This window comes from Harpia harpyja, chromosome 1 (genome assembly GCF_026419915.1).
Source record: "Harpia harpyja isolate bHarHar1 chromosome 1, bHarHar1 primary haplotype, whole genome shotgun sequence".
Taxonomy (NCBI): domain Eukaryota; kingdom Metazoa; phylum Chordata; class Aves; order Accipitriformes; family Accipitridae; genus Harpia; species Harpia harpyja.
Window position 1 is genome coordinate 30880954 of NC_068940.1, and position 24936 is coordinate 30905889.

The 24936-nt window shown below is 52.8% G+C and overlaps 2 protein-coding genes across 7 annotated transcripts in view; one reads left to right on the plus strand and one right to left on the minus strand.

The window, feature by feature from the left end:
- DNAJC5 (DnaJ heat shock protein family (Hsp40) member C5) overlaps nt 1–7351 on the plus strand; it is a 38021-nt gene extending 30670 nt beyond the window's left edge. For all 6 annotated transcript variants that reach the window (XM_052784879.1, XM_052784907.1, XM_052784898.1 and 3 more), the window contains one exon: nt 132–7351. In XM_052784879.1, coding sequence (XP_052640839.1) covers nt 132–235 — 104 coding nt within the window. In that variant the 3' untranslated portion in view covers nt 236–7351. The remainder of the gene's footprint in view (nt 1–131) is intronic.
- Nucleotides 7352–11712: 4361 nt separating this feature from the next.
- LOC128140789 (corticoliberin-like) lies at nt 11713–18537 on the minus strand. The gene is made up of 4 exons (XM_052785094.1): nt 18419–18537; nt 13528–13663; nt 12675–12763; nt 11713–12135 (listed from the first exon to the last, which is right to left on the minus strand). The coding sequence occupies exons 2-4, from the start codon at nt 13610–13612 to the stop codon at nt 11719–11721; spliced, it is 591 nt and encodes a 196-aa protein (XP_052641054.1). The 5' UTR covers nt 13613–13663; nt 18419–18537; the 3' UTR covers nt 11713–11718.
- Nucleotides 18538–24936: the final 6399 nt, after the last annotated feature.

Below are 24936 nucleotides of genomic sequence, written 5' to 3' on the forward strand. Positions count from 1 at the left end.
CATCATGCTCTTAGTGGAGTGTAAAATTGTGTTATCAAAGTGTTGTAGGGAGATGTAACTTATGCTTACCAAAACATACAATGCTGGTTTTTTTTCCTAAGTGTGCTAAGCCTTTTGTCTTCGCTTTTCAGAGGCCTCAGATGCACCTATTGTGATACAGCCAGCATCAGCCACAGAGACAACCCAGCTCACAGCTGACTCTCACCCCAGCTACCACACTGATGGATTTAATTAAGTTAAGGAAACACTGTAATTAGAATGGATTAAAAAAATACATGGCCAACTCAACACTAGATTCATGAACATTAGAAGTAGAGAATGGGGAGGGGGAATAATTCTGCCACAGTAAGAAGGCAGCTTTCCAACCTGCCGAAAATATTTTGTAATCCCTTCAGCCTTTTGTCACCTTTCAGTGTCGTATCTTGATGATACGTGAAGTGCTGTAGCATGCAGTATTTAAAGCAGTTTAGCTACGGTCTTATTTGTTTCCTTTCTTTCTTTTTTTTTTTTTCCCTGTTTTTTTTTTTTTATAGCATGTATGGAGTTATGTTAAATGTCTGTGATGTAATGTATTGAGTTGTCACAATATAAGCGTGATGGAGACATTCTGCATTTTAAGCAGTGGTACTGGCCTAAAAATGAGATTTAAGGTGTTTCACAGAAGCCACCATTCTTCCGTACAGCTGAGCTGTCAAAGACCTTTAAAAGTCCATGATTTTCATTTGAGTGCAACAAACCAATTCTTTTATTCCTCATTCTATTCCTGCGTTGTTACCTAAGCAAGTTTACAAAGCCAAGAACCAAAAAATGCCAGTCCTACAGAGCTGGAGTTCTCTCTAATGCTGGTTTTCAGCTTAAATAAATCTACCTTGAAAAATAAAAAGGGAGAGTTTCCAATCTTTGAACAGTAAATTGATGAACAGCTCTTTACGTGTAAGGCGATCTTCAGTGACAATATAACCGCAAACTGTAGTTTGCCACAAAACCAACTGTGAATGGGCTTATTTGGTGGTGGCAGTGGGATTTTAACTTCAAGCACAATTCTATTTTGGTTTGAGTTCAGTTGTTTTCCTGAAATGCTAAAGACCAAATCGTGCAGCTTTTTTTTTTTTTTGAACGCATGAGAATCTTAAAGTGAAATTTGTTAATTGGTTTTCACTGAGCAAGTGAGTAAAATGCAGACAGTAGGCAACAGCATAAATGTTTTAAAAAAAATTGGTTTTTAAAAATTTGTTCTAATAATTTGAGATTTTAATAGACAAATGGGGTATTACGTGTCTTTTTTAAAGCTTTTATAATACACTAGCCCTTTAATTTTCTCATGAACATCTTTGAGGAGTACTTAAATGGATTTTTAAGAGCAAAACACCTTTCTTTGTGTTTATATTGTATAATTTGCACATTGTCTTGCATTTAGACTTGTTTACACCAGTGTTTTTTTTCTTCCTCAGAACAGCTATGGGGAAACCATTGAAAGGTTTCCTGTACTATTGTGAAACCAAATCATGTTCGAATACTGCTCTGGAAACTGTGGTTTATTGAGGTTTAACTGTTAAAAAAAGCATTTTAGGCAGCTACTGAATTGCTGGTATATTTTGTTGTTAATAATCCTGCTTTAGATGATACAAAGTCAGGATCTAGAACAGCTACCAGAGAACCTACACTTGGCACTTTTAGCAGTTAATTACAGCCTCTTTAATTTTGATCTTTATGGTTTTGTATCACAATGCCTCTACTGTCCTTTGTATCCCCTGTCTTCCCTCTTCATTTTTCACCTATTTCTGTTGAGAGGCTATTTACAGCCTTCCACCCTGTGTTTGCTGCTCTCTTACAAGATCCAGGTGTTACTTTTGAATGGGGTAAAGCACTGTCGGTCTGTAAGAAAACCACCAGAAAAGGAAGGTGACTCTCCTGCCAGAGAATCATTCTGAATATATTTTCACACTATCTTTGCATGAGCCAAAAATGATGGAGCACGTAAGATCTGACGTGAAACCGCGTTAAACATACTGGGTAGCAGAAAATGTTCTTAACACGGTCTCAATGCTAAGTGAGGGATGTTTGCAAAATCAGACTTTCCTGTAGCTGTAGGTACAAGCACATGTTTGTTGCCTGCATGTGAGCTTGTTGCAAATAAGCATGCTTGTGATACCACATCAGGTCCCAAAAATGCAAGAAGAAATGTTACTTTTAATTAACTGGCTAGATTTCAGTAGCACACTTAAGTCATTTCTTCCTTGTTGATAGTCCTTTTAGACCTGGAACTTGGTGGTTTACTGGAAGATACTTTTAACTTTTTCTGTCTGGAAAACTCTCTTGGGTGGCCTTGAGGACAGTTGTGTATGATTTGGCTTGAGGTCCTTATTTAATTAAAGTCTTTTTTTGACCCCTTGGAATGAAAAGCAATTTTTTAGGCTTAAAAAAATAATGTCACATTGGCTGTCCTTGTAGATTTTGCCTGAAGCCTGTCCTTAATGTTGAATTGCACACTGGAGTATGCTTGAATATCTGCAGGCTTTCTCCCCTAAAAACTCACTGGTTAAAATTGCCCTTATCTGTGCAAATTATGTTCTTGGTAAAAAAGAAATAGTGTCAGGGGGTTTTGGGGGCTTTGTAAATAAGCAGAGTTGATCAGAGTGACTTGGTAGAATGAGGGAGAGGCTGTTTCCATTGTTTGTCGTACTCTGTGTCCCCGTGTTCATCTAGATGGGTAACACAAAGCCAGTTGTTTCGATTGTTGATCCGCTGCGGAGCAGCTGTGAACCCCGAGGCTGGGGGCTGGTTGTCGGTGTTAAGTTGGAATAACACTCTCTTATTTCTTAACCCCTCTGGGCTACTTCCACTGAACTAGAAAGGCTGGCAGGAGGTTGTGGCTCCAGGGGGGGCTGTAATGCACCTGGAGTCGCTCCACATGCTCCTGACATCAGAACCGAAATGTGGGCAGCAAATGAGGGTTAGAGGCGATACCGTTACCTGTTGTTTCGCACTGCTTGGGAAAAGATTACATCCAGGATAGATTGGCTGGTTTAGTTCTTCGCTTAGCCAGGCATGAGTTTGAAAGAGACTGCTTTCCTTTCAGCTGCATCTGTGGGTGGTGTGTGAATAGTAAATTAGTCTGTATGCTGTTATACGCCAGAATGATGTTAGATGCTCCAAGGGAAACTACTCTAAGATCCCAGTTACAAGGAATGACAGGAAAACACATTTTTAGATGAATATTCATGGGTTTTGAAACTGTTTTAAGTTTGCCCATGTTACTCTATAATCTCTGAATTTAAGATTATTGTGTATTAATGTAGTTGTTCTTGAACTATATAAGAAAGCTACTTAAACCTTGCTTCTTTAAAACAAAACTCGTGTAATTGGAAGATAAGTAGGTTAAAGCCCACTTTTTTTCTGCTCTTGTAGGTGAGGTACAAGAGTAACCCAGGCTCTAACATAAGTTGCACTTCAGAATGGCCAAGCTGAATCCTAGTAAATGCAAAGTTGTATTGGAAATAATGGTTAAAAATCTAGTGCAGAAAATCACTCAGCAGTTCTGAGCTTGGGTGGATGGAGCTGCGGTGTCCCCACCAGAACTGCAATAGCACAGTATTGCAGGCACTGCAACCCCTTACCTGGCTTACATGCAGAATGTTTCTTTCCAAAATTAAACCTGAGCACTGTTGATCTCTGTTCAGCGTGTTGCCAGAATTAAAACTTGAGCTTTGACATTTTTTGTTCGTTTTGTTTCTTAAAAGTTGTATCATTTTTTACAAGTTGCCTGAGACCTCCGTTTCTGTAGTTCAGCCACCTCCATCTAGCTCATCGAACCTCTTCAGCACCAATTTTCTTAGCACTTGTAGCTCCTCCTGACGAGGAGGAGTATCGGGGAGAATCCGATCTGGAGAGCTTCTGCTGGCTGGTGTTTAGGACCACTGACTTTATTCCCGATCTGTGTTGCGTGGAGAGCCATTCGTAGCTTAGGGTGAGTAGGGAAAGCTACTGCCTCGCTGCAGAGAGTGCTCAGGTACCATCCCTCCTGGCTGCGGCCAAGCTGCTGGAGAAGGAGGTGGTGCTGGACCTGCGGTGCCCCGTCCTCCCTGGGGTTGGAGAAATCCCCAACGCACTGTAGTACAACCAATTGTATGCTTCACTTGAAGTGAATGAAGGGGCATTGCACCCGTTAAATGCCAGTTTCATTTTGTTAGTGATGTTTGTAGGAAATTCTTAAATATTTATCTGTATATAAATTTGTTTATGTAAACCTCAGTGGCGTCCGATAGGGTGTAGATTTCTGCTGATTCCATGCAGTGATGTTTCAGAGCCATGTTACCTTTTTAGTCTTATTTTTAGATTTGTAATATTTTTAAACTGCTTTAGATATTAGTGCTCATAGTGTTCTTAAAATGTGATGCTCTTTGAGATTTGGGTGAGCACAGCCTGCAGTCTGAACAGAAATGCCCGTTGAGGAGGAAGGCTTGAGCACAGTACTGAGAAAGACCGAGTCCTGCAGTGGATCTGTGGTCAGGGGAGTACAGTCTTCAAACCCTTCGTGTCAGCCTATAAACACTACAGGTGTAACCAGGGCAGGAGCCCGACTGGAAAGATATTCCTGTCCCATCTGTAAAGCGGTTGTGTTGTGTGGTGTAGAGGGACACCAGTGTGCTTTCAGGGGGGTTATATCAGAGCGTTTGTATCGTATACACTCCTTGAGAGAGGTACCCGCTTTTCTCAACTAGTTTGTGCCCTTCGTCTGTCTGGTGCCCTTCGGTGTTCTTGACATTTCCAGATAATTTAGGAAATGTGTTTGTGCTGCAGGTTTTTCCTACCCGATGCAACTGGGTATTGGCGTCATTTTTAGCAGGAGATTCTTGCAAGGTGGTCAGGGAGGCTTTTGCAGCCTCCGCCTCATGTTACTAATTCTGGATGCTGTTTAAATACGCATTAATCTTAGAGCACTGAAATGTAACCCCCCCCAGTACAAGTGTTTATAGTGTAAGGTTGGTATAAACTTAACATGCTTAATCATTTGATGCCGCTTCTCTGTATTATAGTGGAAATCATCTAGTTTGTAGTGTATCATTACACCAACAACTGCTTAAAGTATCTTGAAAGAAATGTAACTGATAGCTAACAAGGTGGCAGGAAATTTGTCAGTGTTCAAGTCCTGCAAGAACCATGGGCTGCTCCTCGTCCTGTGCTGGGAGGCTTACGTGCTATCTGGGACTCGGCAAGACTGAAATTCCCATTTCCTTCCGAGAAGATGCTTTCTTTACTGTGAGAAGAAACTGTGTGAGGGAAGCTGTCTGTCTGATGTTTGCACAAGCCAAATGCCATAAATCTGGAAGACAAACCTTCATTTGGAAATCAAATGCCAACGTTACACACGCAGTTAATTTTTTTGTTAAAAGGATAGACGCTGGGAATTTCTGGTGGTTATATATATATATATGTATATGTATAGAGGAAGCTCTTATATAAAATGGCCATTCATTCTCAAGTGCTGTTGTCTTCTCTGCTCCCTTTCCCCCACAGCCAGCCATGTGGGTGTACTCTTGCAGTCTGTGAGCGGTTGCTTGTCATACCCTTCCAAAAATTTTAACGATCTACTTGAATTCTGTGAGGTGCCCTTTGTCCCCGGCCCCTCCGGTTGGAGCTGGGCTTTGCCTGCTCCGGCTTTCCTTCGGATGAAGGAAGGGAAACCCGATGGTAACGAGGAGGGCAAGGGGCCATCTCTGGAATGACTTGGACTTGTGTAGGCTGGCACGTGGGGTGTTTTAAATGTGGTCGATGTGCTCATCGCTAGAGGTGTGATAGAACACATTGATTTGGGTTTTTTTCCTTATACTCGTTTTCACCACATTGTACTCTCCAAAGTGGGACTCGGTGAGCTCACGGAGCAAGGTCCAAACCCGCGCTGTAGCTTTGGATTGCAACATCATGTGTGTGTATGTATGTATATATGCACATATGTATATATTTATACAACAGGTGTGCACCTAGTACTTGCTGCTGTTTTTTCTTTGGTGGTAAAAACGTGAAATTTGGCTCGAAGTACTGCTATGAACTCTCAGCCAGACAAGCAGAATGTGTGAGTTTTGTGTGTCCAGAATTGTGCTTTTTCCTTTCAGCTGCAGGAAAAAAAACCGGAACAAGATCAGTCAGGTTAAATGACTGGTGAAGGAAACGGTGGAAGGATCCTGTTGTATAAATAAATGGGTAGTACAAGTGGGAGAGCTGTGCTGTTTGAAAAGGAAAAGCAATCTTCTGCTCCCAAGGTCTTCCCTCCTTGCTCGAGTGAGTTTACACTTGAACAATGTGGCGTGTGTGCACGGCCTGCTCCGGTTACTCCCTTTACAGTGCTTGCAGGTGGGATTCATAAGGACTTGGAGTTATTGCAAGTCATAAAACTGAAGTTAGGCAGTGATCTGTGTAAAGGCACAATGATTGTGGCCAACGTATGTGTGAGTACCACCAAATCACTTCCAGTCATAGCGGGTCGAGCCCGCAGCTGGCCCTCCTCGGGCCTTTTGTTCCAGGGGCTGTTGCCTGACGTACAAAACACCGCGGGGGGGGGGGGGGGGTCTGCTTCACGGCAGAAATAGGGGAATATTTGGGGGGGATTCCTTTATCGCTTACACATTTGAAGTTCTGTTTGTGTCCGTCACGGTAGATGAACTCTGAGGTTTGCCAAGTTCCGAACACGTGATGTTTCCTTGCCTGGATGCGTGCTGCCTGAGCCCATCACTGTCATTCCTTCCTTCCACTCGTCCCCGCCTTCGCCCGCTTTTTTGGGGCTGGGCGTGGATGGTTTGGTTTGTGTTATCGCAGACATCCGAGGCGGTTTATATTCATTTTGCATGTGAGCAAGGCCCTGAACTAAGTAATTCATCATGGGGTTTGGTTGTATTGGCCTCTTTATGAAGCCTGAGGGAGCTGAGGACGCTGGGAGAGAATGCGTTCTGCATTTGCACTGTACTTCAACTCGGGCGGGGTGGGGTGGGGGGAGTCCATCTTTAAAAAAAGAAAAAAAAAAACTGTAGAAAAAAAAAAACCAAAACCAAACCACAATCGAAGTATAAATGCATCTGAAAAGCAATTATAATATAGACATATATATATTTTGTTATGTTACTAAAGGACCATACTTTGAACTGTATGTAAGTAGATGTGGCTGTTTGAACTTTGTGGATTGTAACACTCGATACTACTGAGCTCCTGTACATACACGCAGTTACGGCAGAAGGAATTATTTTATGTTTTAGCATGGTAATTTGTGTATTGTATGTCTGAATATAAACTAAAATAAAGATTGCTAAGTTATCTGAAACCACCGTTGTAAAATAAATGTTTTCAATGCAGAAATGCACATCAGCTTTTTCTTTCCTTATCTTAACTCATCACAAGAGGAAGGGTCTGCACGGCCCAAGGGGGATGTGTGTGGAGTTGGGTGGGATGTGGGAGAGGTCTCCCGTCTCCTGCTGTCCCTTGGGTGGGCACGTCGTGGTGCCCGGCAGTCCTTGGCTCTGGGTGTGCGGATGGATGCAGGGTCCCTGGGGCAGGGACTGCAACTGCTCCCTCCTGCCGCCTCTTGCACCCGCCGTGGGCTCCCCAGCATTTTTTGAGCTTTAAAGGCCAAAGCCCGTTAACGTGATGCTGGACCGTGGCAGGTATTTGGGGTGTAAATACAAGTTATAGTTGCTAGGCGGTGCGAGAAATGATTACAGGGTGCTGGGGAAGGGGCTGGCTGCTCCGGCCTCGGTGGAGGTCTGTCTGTTTGCAGTGAAAATATGCTTTTCTGAAGAAGCTCACATTGTCGGAGACTGGTTTTGCTTCCTGGTGTTGCTGGTGGAGAGAGAGAAGCAAAGAGGAGTGAAAGACGTGCCAAAGGCTGCTACAAGACTTGTTTCCAAGCCAAGGTGGGGACTGAGGCAGCGTAAACCTGAGTCCTGCCCCAGCACCAGTGGCTTCCATTACCCGTACGGCTTCCCTGGGATCACTCATTTTGAAGAGGTTAATTCTGCTTTTGATGGAAATCTGCCAGAAGGAGGTAAGCACAAAATTATGACATTTCAACTCCGCGCGTGCTCCCCGGCAGGACTCACGGTGGGTACGGCCTCGGTGTAGCTGGGGGGTGCTGTGCCCCGTCCTGCTCCAACCCCTCGCCTTGCAGGGTGGTTCACAGGGGGGCAGCTGCCTCCGACCGCCCTCCCCTTGTGCCAAAGCCAAGCCATGTCCTGGAGCCACGGCCGCAGGGCACGTCGGTGGCTTTGGGCAGCTGTGCCAAGAACCGAGGAAGGGCTCCCATCACACCATGCCCTGGTGGGGGTTACTCGTGGCTGGGGATGCCTGGCAGGAGTGCAGGCAGGGCACAGCGAGCAAAACACTCCTGCTGGCAGCCTGAGGTTGGAAACATCCATGCCCAGCAGGGACAGTGTCGGATGCCTTTTGCTGGGAAAACGCATCCCGTCATCAGGCACCTTCTGGCCGTGCTGCCCTTGGGGCACTGGGCAACTGAGCTGGGGGCTGGCTCTTTAGATAAAATGACATTTTCTATTGGAGACTTCTGGTTATTTTTTTCATTGTTCCCCCCCATAACAAATTAAACCGCTTTATGTGTCACTTTGAGGTTTGTATCATGGGCTACTTGGGTGTAAGAATTTCATCCTCGCCCCAGCTAGGGATGAAACCTAGTACCCACATACGGCCCTTCATCGTGGGCAGGCTCCGGGCTCCCACCCCGCAGCCAGGCTGTTGGCTGCCATGGCTGAGGCCGGCTGCTGCCTGCGCACCTTTGATTTCCCATCGCTTTGAAATGCTAAATACAAACAGTGGCCGCTGTGCTGATGGCCAAAGGATGCTCTGCCTGTGTGCTGACAGCTGAAGGATGCTCTGCCCGCCAGTGGCGTGTCCTTGGCTCGTCCCGGCCGGCACAAGCTGGAAATTGCACTCTTGGGGACCGTGGGAGTGAAGTTTGGCACCACGTACGCCAGCCCAGAGGGGCCAAGGAAGCGCAGGATGCAGAGGGTCACCGATGAGCGGGAGGAGATCCAGAGCCTCTGGTCCCTCTCTGGGCTCTTAGGGACCACCCTGAGCCATCCTCTGAGCTGAGGCCACGGCACCGCGGAGGAAGGGGCTTCAGGGCGGTTGGGCAGGGGAGAGGATGCGGTGACACGGAGCCGGGGCTGGAGCGATCCCTCGCTGAAGCCCGGTGTTTGGCTCATCAACCGTGAACTGCTGCGGCCTCGCTTGGAAAAGGCGCTGAGGGGCAGAGGAAAAAAAGCTGCTGGGGCAGAGAAGACCTTAGGGAAAGCCACCAGGCTGGGGGGTGCAGGGTCAGGGCCAGGCTGTCCCCTCTCCGATGTCCCTGGGGTGTCAGAGGTCCTGTCTGTCTCCGTGCCCACCCCTGGTCGGTCCCAGGGCTGGGATGGTTGAGCCAGCCGTGGGGAGGTGAGGCCGAGGACCCTGCAGTTTGCAGAGGGCCCCCAGGACACTTTTTCTCCTTCCCCCAGGAGATGCAGCAGAGCAAACCCTCCCACCATGATGGTCTGCGCTTGGCAGCCTTCCCCAAACCCAGTTCAGCTCCGTCTTGCCCCAGTGCTGCTTCGCAGCCCCATGCCGGCAGCACAGGCAAGGGCTGACAGGCAGCGGTCCCTGCACAGCCTGCGATGGCAATGGCCGCTCCGAGCACGGTGCTGTGTTTTTGGGAGGGGGATTGAGGTGATGGGGGGGGGTCCATGCCTCAGTGCAGGACACAGTGTGAGGAGGGAGGGGGCCAGGACCCCCTGGGGGGGGGCTGTGATGCTCTTGCTGCTGATGCACAGTCAGGAAAGCTCTTACACGGATGCTCGTCTTCCTCCAAGAGCCACCAAGCTCAGGTTTCATTAAACCTTGTCCCAAACCACCAGCTGTGACACTAAAAGGCACAAACTTGCTGTGAGGCCAGGAAGCGGTGGCTTTCGGAACCATTTGCAGTGATACTGGAGGAGGAAAAGCCCTGGCTGGGTCTTGGGGCGCAGCTCCCAGCCTGGGGCTCGGAGCAAACCCCGTTTGTAAAAGCCATGTCTGCCCCGGGAGGGCTCTGTGGCCGGAGGACATGGGGCTGCTGCAGCTGGAGCTTGCTGGCACCCACAGACAGTGCTGCGTCCCTGACGGGGCAGGAGGAGCCACCAATACCTGCCAAGCCACCATCCCCAGTGCAGCCCCCCCGTGGATGGACCCACACCCCCCAGCTGTCCCCCACTCGTGTCCCAGGCCAGCCCCTGAGTGCTTGACTTGCCTTAGGCTGCTGCCGGCACCCAGCAAGCAGCAGAAATTCTCCTCCTCCTCCTGCCAGGTCTGGGGGCCTCAGCTCAGCCGGTCCCAGAGCCCCCCTCCTGCCCCAGCGAGGCCCCAGCTTTCCAGAGACGGTTAGAAGTGCTTCTGAGCTGCTCAGGCTGTGTGTAATTGCCTCTGGTTTAACAAACTGTTCCTCCCTTTCCTTGCAGTAATTACTGCTTTTATATATTCCTTGCCTTTTTTTCATGATGGGAGAAAATGTACCTTTACAGAAGAAAAAAACCCCAGCCCACAAAGCGATCACAGTGCATTAGTAGTGTGAGGAGAAGCTTTGTCCCGTGTAACCACCAGCTTCAGAGAAGATCAAACTTGGTTTGAGAGACCCAGGACTGCTCTCCAGGATATTTTTGGTTGCCAGCACCAGAGCTACTGCTAACACAGCCCTGGAAGGAGGATGAGGGACCTTCGAGTGCCTGTGGGATGCCGGTGTCTGGCTGCATGGCTGATGGAGATGGGCTCATGGGTGACAGGCGCATGGGTGATGCTGATCACTCGTGGGCAATGCCGATGGGCTCACAGGTGATGGCAATGGGCTCATGGTGATCACTTGTGGGTGATGCTGATCCCTCACAGGCTGCTGATGGGCTGTGGTGGAACACAATCACCAATACCACATCCCAACCAACTCAAGACCCTCTTGCAGGACTGACCGTGAAGCCCTCTGCAGCACTTGTTGCCCCATCCTGATACAGGGAGCTGTTTGTGCAACCTCACTTCTTATTGTGCAGCTGATGGTGGTTTTTCACATGCACGCACGTGTGTGTGTGTCCACGTGCTCCCACGACTTCTGAGTGGTGCAGCTCCTGCCTCTCCCGCCCGAGGAACTTCGTTCCTCGGGCGGGAGAGGCAGGAGCTGCACCACTCAGAGCGCTTTATGCCGGCGCCTTTCACCCAGGGATGAATCTAGGATTGCTCCGGTGTTTTTGGGGGACCTGGTTTGGGTCTATGGGTGGTGGTAGGGACTGAGCAGCTCTAGGAGGGGAAAGGATGCTCGCTACCCACAGTTGCTGCAACAGCGGTATGTCAAAGCATTCCCAAACCCTGCGTCTGCAATGGGGATGGATCTGGAGGGCTCAAAGTCAGGGATAACCCCCCCAGGGGGGGAAGCAGAGGAAAGGGTCACCTTTGCCAGCCCTGTGTAGGGTGGGGGGGGAAGCGCAAGAAGACAGCAGGAGGGCAAGTGCGAGGGCAACTTTAATGCACAACAGCAAGAGCAACACACGGGACACAGTGATGGGGACCCCGCTGGGCAAGGGGGGGGCTCCCTGGGCACGGCTCCAGCCCCTGGCTGGGCAGCAGCACCCCCCCCCTTCCCCCCATTCTCCGCTCTGCCATGGCCACTCGCTATAGGGTCGGTCTTCTTCATTCCCCCCCCTTCCCCACCCCCCCGACGCTCCTTCATTTTCCTATACTCTGCAGCAAGAGCTTATTGCTGAGCGCTTTCTGGGCCAGTCTCTCCTCCCGGGACATCTCCAGGAACTCACGCAGGAGGTGGAAGGTGAGATCCAGCGAGTTGGGTTTGCCATCTCGCCTCTTGCCGGTTTGCAGCGCCCGTGGGGTGCGGGGGGCCAGGGTGGGCTCTGCCCTGTGAGGCTGACACAGTCTTTGTGGCAAGGGGCCGGTATCCGGGACTGGGGATCGCTGGGCTCCTGGCCAGGGCTCCCAGGTGGGTTGGGGGGCCAGGGTCAGCCTGCGGGATGGGCCCCGGGGCCACTGCAGGGGCGAGCAGGTCTCCGAGGGCAGGAAGAGCAGGACGAGGACGGAGGCAGCTGAAATCATCCTGACCCGCATCGCAGCCGCTCCGGGGCCAGATGCCTGCAAGACAGCCCCCCCCCACCCCGGACCCCCACATCCCCCCCGCTGCTGTCAGGGGGCACCCGAGGGGCTTCACACCATGGGGGTGAGGATGAGACCCCCTGGGGATAGACCCCCCCCCCCCGGGACGGGACCCCTGAGGATGGGACCCCCACCCCTGCAGATGGGACCTCCCCTCCCCTGTCCCTGGGACAGAAGCCTCCTGGGGACAAGCTGGAACCCCCCACCCGGGGCTGGGACACCCCTGCTCCCGGGAAGGGACCCCCCCTCCCGGGGCTGGGTGTCCCCCCGGGCACGGGACACCCTTGGCCTCTAGGACGGGACACGCCCCCCCCCCCCCCCCCAGGATCTAGAACCCTCCTCCTCCTGACACGGGACCCCCCCCCGGGGGATGGGATACCCCCCACCCCGGCCATGGGACCCTCACACCCCCAGGACCGGACACCCCCCCCCCCCCCCCGGGGTTTGGAACCCCCTTCCCCGAACCGGGACCGGCTGGGGCTCGGTGGTGGGGGGGTGCCCTCCCCAGGTGCGCTCACCGCTCGCCGCTCCGCCCGGCAGGACAGACAGGACAGGACAGGACAGACGGATAGATCGCAGCGCACCGCGCCGGCCGCCCGCCACCGCGCTATATAGGGGCGGCGGCGGGACCCACGTGACCGCGCTATAGCCGGGCGCGGAGCGGGGGCCGGGGCGGCGGGAGCTGTCCGCGGTGCTGAACGGGCGGGGCGGGGAGGGGCGGGAATTTTGGGGGGTACACGGGGGTACAGGGGGGGTGAGGGGGGGTGAGGGTTTTAGGGGATATATGGGGGTGTCCTGGGGGGGTGTGTGGGGGGGCACAGAGGGTGTGAGGGGTGTTCCTGGGTCTGTAAAAGGGGTGGGGGGTCTTTGGGAGATTTGGGGAGGAGGGCGGGTGTGTGGGGGGGTGTGCGTGCACGTGGTGGACCCTCCACGTGTGACAGAGGCAACTGGGGATGCAGCAGCACCAACCGGCCGAGACCCCCACTCCCGCGTCGCACCGGGACGCAAATCCAGGCTCAATCCCTTGGAAAACCCCACGGAGGGTGGTGGTCCCCGCGGGGCCGTGGGTGCCCGTGGCAGAGGGGCACGCCGGGGTGCACACGCGTGTGCGGGGTCAGCCCTGAGCTCTGCACCTCTTCATTTCCCAGGGAAAGTTTTTCCCGTCGGTGCTGGCGGCTCCTTCGGAAGTTGCCTGGCGGAGGCAGCCCTGGCACCCTCCCCAGCTCCTCTGAGTGACCCATCTCTTGGTATCACATAGATGAAAACTTGACTTCAGAAGCATAAATGCGCTTCTGGAACGCGATGTTCCCCCTTTGGTGGAGTACCAAAGGCACGTTCCTTCCCTGGCCCGGTCGCCCAGCACAGACACACACCTCTGGATGCCAGTTGGGGCCCGAGGGATTCCTGCGTGTGATTCATTTGCCTTTTCCTCCCCCCCTGCTGGAGCTTCCATCATTCGGCACTTGGAGCTCGGCAATCACTTCATCTTGCAAAAGTGCTGCTGCCTCTAAAATTAAAATTCCCTCATGAGGAATAAACATTTCAAGAGAAGGGGAAAAAAACCCCAAAACAACCCACATTAAATAGAACTTGAATGAATGGCAAAAACAACCCCCATCCTCCTCCAGGACAGGAGCCACCCAAAAAACGAGGGCTCTGCTGCTTTCTGGAGGGTCACTGAAAAGGGCTAAAGGGATCTGGGGGGGGCAGCGAGCTGGAGGCTCCCCTGCACCCCCTCAAATGCAAAAGAACTCCTAGCAGAAGCAAAGCGGCTGTCAGGCAGGCGGGAGCGGGGGGAGCGTTTGCCTCCCACTTGCTTTGTGCGCGGTGCATTTTCTAAGTCCTTTTCTTTACTGAATCATCAAGAACCGCTGTAATTTCCAGTGCTCCACCTGAGCCTGCTTCTCCCGCTGTCCCCCGAAGCCTGACCCCGTGCCGCAGCTGTGCCAGGTGCTGAGCCTGTCCCCCCGGCGCTGGCAGGAGCCCTCGGCCGGGGGCTGCTGCTGCCCTGCTTGTAGCACCCAGGGCATCTCCCAGACCTGCTGGGTGTTGAGGGCAAATGTGTCCCCCCCCATATCCCAGGAGGAGAAGGAAGCAGCTCCACCAGCCCTGGCTCCAGGGACCCCCAGTACGGGGGAACGGAGTTGCCTCCCCCGTGCTGCCCAGCTGCTTGGGGGGGTCCCGGCATGGTTTTACGTCTCCTTAAAGTCGGGTTGGGACTCAGCGGGTGCTGGTGCTCCCCTGCCTACCCAGCCGCTCTCTGCCACTTGCTGCAATGCATGCAAGTGAGTCTGGGGCTTATTTTTACACAGGCCAAGCACGGGGACAGGTGACCCCAGATGACCCGGGGCCACGGGAGCTGAGGCGGCAGAGCCCGGCACCAACAGCCAGGGAGCCCTCACTGCAGGGGCAGCCCACGTTTTGGGGCTGCTCTACCCTCCGGCTGCAGTGGCTGTGCCCAGGGGTCCCAACAGCAGTGATTTTGGCTGCTCCTCTGCATGTGGGGCTGGGCTCTCTCTGCAAAACTCTTTTTGCCCCATCTCCAGGGGCTGCTCTGCAGAAGCAGTGCTTGGGAAGGCCAGGGGCTGCAGGCGGGAGGAGAGCTGCAGCAAGAGGGGCTGACGCCCAGAGCATCACCTGTGGGGCTTTGGGGACCACCCTGGCTCAGGAGGAGCGAGCCAGCGGATCTGGGCAGGGACAGCTGCTCCGGCACTGACACCCTCACGGCCAGGAGCAGACGCAGGGAGATGCAGCTCGGTTCATCTGTTACCCCCATGGCCAGCAATGGGGATGGGAATGCTTTAGGTGGTTTTTCTTTCAGTCTGCATGCTTTAGGATTAGTCATTTAATTGTAGGAAAGACAGTGAATCCAACAAGTGCATCTTGTACTCGTGTTTTATTTAGGAAGCTCAACTTGGAAAATTAAAAATATTTTTTTTCTGCTCCCTTCATAAATTACTGACACATTCAGCACTGAGGGGCCCCGCATGCTGTCTGGGGATTCATTATCATCACTTTAGGGATGTCACTGTCTCTTCCTCTAGTCAGGAGTGTGAGGAATGATGTGTTAATGATGCTTTCAGGAATGCCAAATTCACCCCTCAGCTGCGCTCATTGGCTCGCAGAGGCATGGATCCGGCGGCCTCGCAGCTGGTAGGAGTCAGAGAGGCTCCTAATTAGGCACTTTTAGCACTCCAGCAAGTTGCACGCGGCAGCCGCTGCTTCGCCAACCGTGACAGCTTTGGCGCTGAAGTGTGGCCAAACTTCCAGCAGCTTCTCCTGAGGAATGGGTGGGATTTGCCGGCCACTTTCCTCCCTTTTCTCCTTGGGGACTGGCACCTGCCCCCGTCCTTCCCCATCGTCACAAGCAGCCGTGCCAGGGTTCACAAGTGTATCGGTGAAAGGCTGCAGACAAAGCTCCGGTGCCCGTCTGCTCCCCACCGTGCATCCCCTGTGTGCTGGGTGGAGGGGGTGGCCGTGGTCCTGGTGGGGGCCGGCACTGCCCATCCTGCTCTGGAGAAGGCATCTCACGGGCTGACGAACCTGAGATTGACCCTTATGTTTCACCATTCTCAGGTTAGACAGTCCTCGAGGTGCCCCTCGCTTGGGCAGCTGCTGAACCCCATGCCACCCCGTCCCCCACACCCCGTGCCCCACGCCATGTGCTCACCCAGACCCTCCAACCTTTGAGGAATTTGGAAGAGAAAGCAGAGAAGCAGGCCTTTGGCTCTGCCTTCCCACAGCAGCACTTCACCTCCTCTCCATCCCGGCTCGACCCCTGCGCTCTGCATGGAACAGCCCCTTCCCAAAGAGATGCTGGTGGGATGCTGTTTTCCCCTAGGGATGCCTTGATGCACGGAGCCAAGGCTGTTGGAGAGGGAATGAGTTGTCTGGCAGGGCTGAACCCCTGCCTGAATGCCGCCTGCTCCAGGCTGGCAGCTCGCCCTCCATCGTTTCCCCGTCCTTTTCGTTCCCACCATTGCACATTGCTGGGGTGGCTCAGGGCAGCACCTGGGACTGTTTCTGGGCTCAGCATCCCGAAGCGGGTGCTGAGAGGGGCAGGAGGAGGGATGTGTCCCCGGGCTGGGGACGTGCAGCCATGGGCCAGCTGAATGGCTGTGTCCGTGGGTTAAACAGCCAGTGGTGGATATTTTTGTCTGTGTTATCTGATGGCAGTGGGACTCTGGTTTTACAGTGGGGTTGCCTGTGGGACCTGCCCGATCCTCCTAACATCCCTAGCCACCCGGCCCTGCACACTCCCATGTGGGCTTTGAGTCACTTGATTGAAATTCCTGCTCAAGCCAAACTGCTGCAGAACATGGGCATCTCCTGATTGCAACTGGACCAGCCAAAGGGCTTTGCTCCTCTAAGGAACTGGTTGTGGCCCTGCAGGTTTTGCAACTGTGAAGTGCAGGCAGGAGGAAGGTTCATGCCATGCGTACGAGACTTGTCCCTCTCCAGCCACCGAGGTGATGGCAGGAGGTGCCCAGGGCCTCTGAGAGCATGAGCTGCATCAGACAGGGACCAAGAGAGCGCGGTCAGTACAATCTCCAGTTGAGCCATATGCATGGACTTAGGAAGGAGAAGCAGGGATGGTCACGGCCACCAGACACGCCTGCCCCGTGCCATGTTTCTGAGCAGCCTGGGTTCGGTGGTGGAGAAAAACTTCTCCGTTTACCTTGATGGGAGCAGGGAGGAGGGTAACCACATGAGTGCAGGCCCTTTGAAATCCTGACCCTACTTCTCGGTGGATATTTTTTTGTTTTTAAAAGAAAGGAGGTGCATGCCTGGGCATGCTACAGCCTCTTGGTAAGCACAGGATGGGGGCTGTCCAGAGCGCGAAGGCTGTGCGCCTGCTCAAAGAGGCATCGGCTGCATTTCAACACATGTAATGAGCGCGGGACAGTCTCGGAGAGGGAGCACAAGGCACAGCCCAGCTCCCCTGGTGCAGAGGTCTGCGTTCGGCTGTGTGGGGCAGAGCACCAGACTCCATGAGCCCAGAGGGGCTGAAATCACCCAGTGCCACTGTTAAACAGGGACACCGGGGCTCAGGGCTGCAGTGCCCCGGGCCAGGAGCGAGCAGAACCACATATATGGGGCTGCAGGGGACCAAAAGGGCTGGGCTTGGCATGGGCTGCAGGGTTAACTCTGCCTTAACCATTTTTGAGAGCTGCCTGTTCCTGTAAACACCACTAATGGAGAGTCTGCCTGCACCCCAGGAAATCCTCTAGCACCTCATTATCTTCAAATTGTCTTCACATCTAATGCATTTCCCTTGCTGCAATTCCTTGGGCCATCAGCATCCAAGGCAGGGAAGAGCAGATCTCCTTCCCTCCGCAGCAGCCGCTCCTGTGGTTGCAGATGGCAGCACCTGTGTGAGCGGCAGGAGCGGCAGAGCATGTTTCTGTGGGGGCTGCCCTGGATTTTGAAATCTGGTAACACAAAAATCTTCTGTCCATCTCTGCAGGTAAGGGGGGGGGTGTGTCCCAATTCAGCTTCCTAATGCTATGGAATGCTGAAAATCGCTTCTCTGGGGAAGATCACCTCTGGCTGCCCTTTCTGGCAGTCTCACGGCAGAGAGATTTGCCATAAGAGTGGAAAAATAAATGTTAAAAGCTCATCAATTAAAGTGAGTGAACTAACTACAAAATCAAAGGGAAGGATTTTTCAAGTTTGGCACTGACAAGCTGCATGCAAGAGCTGAGTGGGCCTAGAAAAGCTGTCAGGAAAAGGCACAGAGGAATCTGTGATCCATTTTCAGCCCCTTTCTGGATTTCTTGCTTCGCTTGGGTCCTAACATGTTCCCATGTGTATGGTATGGACTTAGCCAGGTGCATCTCCAGGTAGCCCACATGCAGCGAAGGCAATCTGCTTCAATGGACCGACTCTAGATTTGCACGGGAGCAAAGGAAAGAAAAATCTTTCAGGCAGGAACTAAGGGGATTGCAGAGCCACAGCACAGTTTTTTCTTATCGAATACCTCTATTGCAAATCTGTGATCGACTTGGGGGGGGGTTTAAGCTTTGCATTACAGGCTTACAAAGACCAAAAAAAAAGAAAAAGCCAAATAGAATTAGTTTCTATGAGCATGGTTAAGTTTTAGTAAGTTTGGGACAGAGCAATGAAGTAGCGGCAGACTCCTCCCGACCTCCTCCGCTGTGAGAAGGAGCCGAGCAGAAACGCAGTAAGGACTTCCAAGAATAATTAGAAATCACTTCTGCAGAAGGGAGAAAAAGAAGGTGCAGGGCAGTGCCTGCCTTACCTGCGAACCTGTGTTGTCCCCGGGGAGGCCAGGCAGAGGCCGGATCCGCTGCACTGGCTGCCCAGCCCTGGCCCCTCTTGCCTGCTCTCCTCTACCCTGCCACCCCCACGCCAGCTTTTATGGCCTTTCTTGTCACTCGACTGAGTTGAGCCAGGCTACAGCGAATTGCCACACTTTCTGCTGGCTTCCTGTTTGTTCATCGTGAGCGTCTGTGGTAAAATTTCCATTACACACTGGACAGACAGGGCGGCAAAGAGACGTGAAGCAAAAAAAAAAAAAAAAAAACCACCCAAAGACCCGATTCTGTGTTTTAGTGGCTCTCTCACCTCATTTGAAAATGAGAAAGTGCCTGGCTGCTGTTAGATAGAGGGAAGTGAGGAGGGATGCCCTGGCTGCGGGAGCTGCAGAGCATCCTCCAGTGCCTGGGTCCAGCCTGGGCACGAAGCTGCTCTGGGTTCCCCCCTCCCTGGCCCTGGGGGGATGGAGGGGTCCTGTTCCTCAGTTCAACAAGCAGAAGACCCTCATTTTCACTCCATCCACCAAAAAAGTGTGTTTCCTAAATGCTGCCTTTCTGAATGGAGCCAGAGCACAAGGCAAAGCTTGGTCCTGCCCTGACCGAGGGCTGTGGCATTGTCTGCATCCCCCTCCACCCTAAAGCCACTCCAGCTCAGCCAGCAGGTCCTCCAACAAGGCTAATCCTGGAGTGGAGAACAGCTCCTGCGTCTCACGGCTTTAAGAGAGCAGATCTGGAGGGGAGTGATTTATTTTGATCATTCATTCATCCTTGGCAGAAGAGCCATTTTGGCTGTAGAACGGAGGAGAGCAAAGGAAAAGGTGGAAAACCGCCTGCCATGAAAATACGGATGCTACCAAAGGACCCAGGCTCATCTGAAGCAGCGTCCCTTGGTCTGGAGGAGCACAACACATTTCTGCGGGGCTGGAGCAGCCTGTATACGTGGCAGGACACACAGCCGCGGGGCAAGCTGTGGTCCTCACCGCCTCTGCAAAGGGTGATTTCCATCGGCTGTTGCAGAGTCTCTGACAGCTCCTGGGCTGCTCCAGCCGTTGTTTCTCCCTTGGCCCCACCGGTGCTCTGGGCTGCCCATGTCTCATCCTGCTCTGTGCTGGGCCCTGCTTTAGAGGGTGTAAAACACCCCGTGTGCTGCTTTCCGAGCTGAAATGGGACTGCGCGGGTGAGCAGTGGTAATGGTGGAGGGGGGCAGTCTGGCGGCTCAAGGACCTGTGGTTCGTTTGCTGCCTTCTTCAGCACCCCTTTCCAGGAGACCCTGCGTGACGGCAGAGGGGTTGTGGAGCTGCAGCCCAGCTTTCCCAAGCTCTGTGTGTAAAGGCTGTGTTACCGCGGGCAAAGCTGTAACACCGGGAGTTTGTTGCGGCCTTGGTGTTTGTATCTGCATCCTTGGCTGCAGCACACTGCATACACGTCCCTCTGCACCAGCAAAAGCAACGAAGAGCGCGGGAAATGCCACAGTACCAGCACCACTGGTCGGTGCCAGCCATTTGAAGGGTATATTTAGCCAACCGAGTCCCATCACTTCCCTTAAACACGGCTCAGCGCGCAGGTCGTGGTGTCGGTGTGGCTCCCGGGTGCAGCAGGCTCAGGGTCCTGCCACAGCGAGTGGAGGTCTGCATCTTACCCCCAGCTCGGGCTCGCCTGCAGTCCCTGGGGGACGGACGCCCGCAGGGAGGCTGGTGAGCCCATCTCCACTGCACGTTCTGCCCTTGCAGTCTCACCTCTCGGGGCTGTTTTTTCCTCCCTGTTCATGTCAGATGAGGGAGTTACCCCAGCCTGGGCCGCTCAGGGACGAAGCGGTACCTGTAATGAACTTGTTAGCGTGGCTCAGCGAGCTGCTTGGAAAGGCTGCGCTGCTCAAACCCTCCTTTTCTCTTATCATTGCAGCTATTGTTCGCATGAGAAAGGAAGGGAGGAGGGCACTTGTATGTTCTTTGTTTTTTCTTTCAGTTTATTAAAAGCAGAGAAGGAATACTGGGGATCCAAGATTTCTTACTCTGCTCTGACTGCGTGTGTTTTAACACCCGTGCTTTTCCCAGAGCACAGCTATCTCCCTCAGAGGTGCCCTGACTCGGCAGCGGTGGGATGCACGGCAGATCCTGGCACGGCAGCGACCTGTGCCCTTGGCGTGAGCCAACCTGCTACTACCCCACATCTGCAGCCTTCACCCATGGGTGCTCCACACTAAACCTACCCTTCCCGAGCACAGCTTGTGGTGCTACAGAGAAAAAAAATGACAGTCAGTTAAATAATGTGACTCTCTCAATAGCTATCTGTCTTCCCAGCTATGGTGTGCAAGCATGCTGCTGCTTTTGTACCTAAGGCTCTGCAATTTATCAGTAATACAAAGATATTATTTCCCATTAATTAATATTAAAACAATTGTGGCAGCAGAGAAGATAGATGAAACAGCACAATTTTGCAATCGTATTTGCTGGGCGCTGGGAAATGAAACAGCATCTGAAAAAGTCCTGAAGCCCTTGCTGTTGCTTTTCAGGGATGTTGTACTGAGTTTCAAGGCGCATTATAATTTTACTGGCTAACGAACCATGTAAAACACTAGGGATAAGGCTTAGAAAAGAAAGCCAGATGAGCTTAGACTGGCTGCTAAAAACTACCAAATGTGTGTGTGCAAAACTGTGACTGCCGGTAACCAAACTACTGCACCCTCCAGCCCACTGTGACGGACCCCCCCAGACATGCAACACGTGGAGAGAGCAGCCCCGCGCCGGCGGCCGGTACGGATCTGCCGTGGTGGCTTGGCCATGGCTGAAATTTGGCACTGAGCATTTCAGTGATGAGATACTGCTCTCCACCTGCACAGGGCCAGCGATACCAGCAAGGCAATTGCACAGCCCTGCTCTGAACATGGCTGAGGCATCTGTATCCGTGGAGCTCGTGAAGGACTCCCGAAACAAGAAGTGTCCCAAAGCAGGGAGAAGCTTCCCAAAGTGCTGCACTATAAAATCCCAAATGCTGGAAGCTTGAGACACAGACAGAGCAGTGGACCCCAGTTTTTTTCTGTGCTTTGAATCTTTTTATTGAACTCTCTCCCAACCTTTTCCCTTCTTGTTGCAGTTATTCAGTCTAAGGGTTAATGGTGTCAAATAAAGCTTCAGCATACATTTGTTGAGGTTGAATAAAGTCTTTCAAATGTCTTTGATTTTTATAAATGTCTCTGTGGTGAGTGAGCTTGACCAAGGTTGCTTTCAGCGAGAGACAGTGCGAATTTCACTTAAAGTGTTGGTGAAAATGTTTCCAGTAGCACCAGGTAAACAAGTTAGTGCGTAATGTGTCAGATGTATTGTCTGATCACCGTCTCAAATACTCCTCATACAACAGCTTAAAAACACCCCATTTTCCATTGTTGTTTTGATACCGACCTCTGAAAAACCGCCTCTGTTAGCAGAGCAGTGTTTTTAATGCAAGCCCCGCCAGCGGTTATTTGCAACATATTTCCTCATTTATAATACACAGAAATTAAGTATTTTTTTTTACAGTTGGCCAAGATTGTACCCTGCAGAGCTGTGGGATGGAGCTGCCAGGTCCAGAGACCTGTGGCACCTGCTCTGCCCAGACCCAGGCATCGGGAGGTAGCAGCGAGGCTGCTGCTCCTGCTTGTCAGCGCAGCCCACTCCTACAATGAATTGCCAAGTCCTCAGATGAGTGGTGGGGCAAGCACGCAGGTTTCAGTCCACAAGTTCTGCCTCTTTCTGTACAAATAAGAAACAGGTGGGTAGCAAGCTCGAAAGGAAAATGAGTCGTTTATTCTGACCTGATTGCTCACTGGGTTGCTTTCCAGCTCCACCAAGCCTACGAGCAGGGCAGCCACCAGCCCTGGAGATGCCTCAAACAGTTATCTCAGGCTGGTGGCAATGAGATATTTCATCTATTTCAAAGAAAACCAAGCCCATCTGCTGCAGAAAGAGAAAATACAACCCGAAAGTTCTCCCTTCAGGTGCTCCTGCCTCGAAACGAGTGTGTTTTCTCTTTGATGGTCAAGCAGATATTATTCTCTGTTGTTTTTTTTTTTAACCGCTCTGATCTATTTTTAGCAGTGAGGGGATGGTGTTCAAGAGTCTTCGCTGCTGGTCAGATCAGCTGTGGTTTGGGTCGCTCCGGACTCTGGGAAGGAAGTCAGGCAAAGCCAGTCCTGGCGCTGCACTGGGTCTGCAGGTGCTGTCGAGAGCAGGGGTCCTGTGGTGATGGAGTGGGACCCCGACTACGGCAGGAGGTCCTGCAGCCGAGCCTGCAGGCACCTTGCGATAGCAACAAATCAAATGCCTTTGGGAGTTCTTTTTGGCTACTTCAATGGGAGAGCTGGAAGCGTGGCGTTGCCCGGGTGTGTAATGAGAAAAAAGGGATTCCCCCACCCGCTTTCTCCAGTATCCCCGTGTTTTGGGAAGAGGCTGTGAGGAGAGCAGCTGTGGCTGCCCCAGGGGTGGCTGTCCTGCAAGGTGTCCCTGTGTGCTCCACGGTCTTGGCTGGGCTGGTCAACAGAGGCAGCAAGCTGGAGCTGGAGCGGTGCACAAGGGAGGGCGGCTGCCGCCTCTCCCGGTCAGGGTCTGGGGAGCACTGCGCTCGGCTGTGGCAGCCGGGCACCGTGCCACAGCTCGACAAACCACCACACTTGCTTTTTTTTTTCCCACTTAAAAAAAAAATGGCGTGACCCCCGTGGGGCTTTTTGGGCTGGTGAGGAGAGCGACGCTGCCAAGGGCTGCAGCAGCCGTGTGGGCAGCCCCGGCTGCCCAGCTGTGATGCAGCCTCACGGCTAGGGCTGCCTGAGAAAGCCTTAGATCTATATCTTGGCAAAAAAGAGTGTTTTTTTTTTTGTTGTTGTTCTCGCTCACACTGCCCCAGCCTGCGAGCGGCCAGCATGGCGGGCGCTGGGGAGCGCGCGTGCCTCCTGGCCAGGAGGGCAGAGAGGCAGAGGCGGGGAGGGGAGCCGCCCGCCTCCCACACAGTGTTTCCGAAGCGGTGTGTTAGCCGCCGGCAGTTTGTCACGAACAAAAGATAGTCAATCTTGTAGTGCTGGTAATGGCGGGGTGGGGGAGAGGGGCCTGGTGGACCCTCCAGACCACGGCCATGGGAGGCTAAGGGGATCCAAGATGGCGCCGTGGCCCAGGGACAAGGCCAGAGGTGGCGGGGACGGGGTTGCCCAGCATCGAGGCCGCCCGGTGCGGTCTTCGCTGCGAAATTTGCCATCGCCACCTCAAGCAGGGTGCAGAGAAGGAGGGGAGGGGAAGGCGCCATGTTTTCAAGTGGCAGGAGCAGCCCGCCCTGGGGGAAGGGTTGGTGTGGGTGCACTGGTTTGCTGAGGTAAAATAAGTCTGTGCGGAGGCAAAACCAGGGTTTGCTGGGGAGAATTGTGGATGTGCTGAGTGAAAAGGTGGATCTGCTGAGGGAAAACATGGCTCTACCAAGGAAAAGCATAGATGTGAGAAAAAATGTGGACCTGCTAGGGAGAGTGCGGGTCATCTGGAGCAAAATAGGGTTCTCCTGGGGAAAGATGCAGATCTGCTGAGGAAAAATGTAGATCTGAGGAAAAACGTAGACCTGCTGAGGAAAAATGCAAACGTTCTGAGGAAAATTATGGATGTACCGGGTTAAAAGCAAGAATTGTCCTGGACACAAAGATCTCGGAGACCTTTGGGCTGTGTGGTCCCTGTTGCTGTGCTAGTGGGACAGGGTGTGGGTCACCTGGACCTTAATGCGGTGGCAAGGGGGGCCATGCCACACTCCGCCGTGCCATCATGGGTGTGCCAGCCACAGGCCATGGGTGCTAGGGACTGCCAGGGTGCGTGGGTGGCATTCAGTGCTGCAAAACAAGACGTGGCGGTCTGAGGCTCTGGTCATGCCTTCTCCTCCCCACATCCTTCATAGCCCAATTTTTTGTCTTCCCCTCCCATGGCTGAGTAGTCTACAGCTGCTGTCTATGCCCGTCACAGGCTCACTGGGGCCATGGGATGGACCACGGGTGCAGGACACCCTCTGATGCTCTACATGGTGGGTCACAGCCTCATTGCTTCTCCATCCACATGCCTCCCTGGGTCACTGCCTACATGTTACCTATCGAGAGGTGTTATCAGGGGCACAGAGAGGCTGCATCCATGATGTTTCAAGGAGTTTGGGTGTGGGGATTGGGATGAAGGATGTTGGGGGAGAAGAGGTGCTTTGCCCCACCATCCCCACAAAGAAGTGTTGTGGGATCTTCACCTCCACGGTGGACCGTGGGGGCAAACCCTGCTCAAGACCCACACGCTGTCTTGTCTCCCTCAAGGAGGCCGACGGCACTGCTCAAACAAGGTCTGCTGGAGCTTTATGCATGAGGGATAATGGTGGCATTCATTCATGGGGTTGAGCATGGTCTAGGAAGAAGACACCAGGATCCTCCGGCACTGAGCTCCTGCACTGGTGGCTGCAGCCCAGAGGCAGGACTCCGGGCGCAGACATGCTCCTCCATGGGCCGGGTGATGCTGCTGTCCCT

Bases quoted from the DNA above. Each gene is read 5' to 3' on its own strand.
- LOC128140789 (XM_052785094.1), bottom strand. From the start codon at position 13,612: ATGATGGAAGCTCCAGCAGGGGGGGAGGAAAAGGCAAATGAATCACAC. The intron at 12,764-13,527 runs GTGTGTCTGTGC...GCCCCTATATAG, and splicing joins CCCAACTGGCATCCAGAGGT to CGCGGTGGCGGGCGGCCGGC. The intron at 12,136-12,674 runs GTGAGCGCACCT...GCTGTCTTGCAG, and splicing joins GCCGGGCGGAGCGGCGAGCG to GCATCTGGCCCCGGAGCGGC.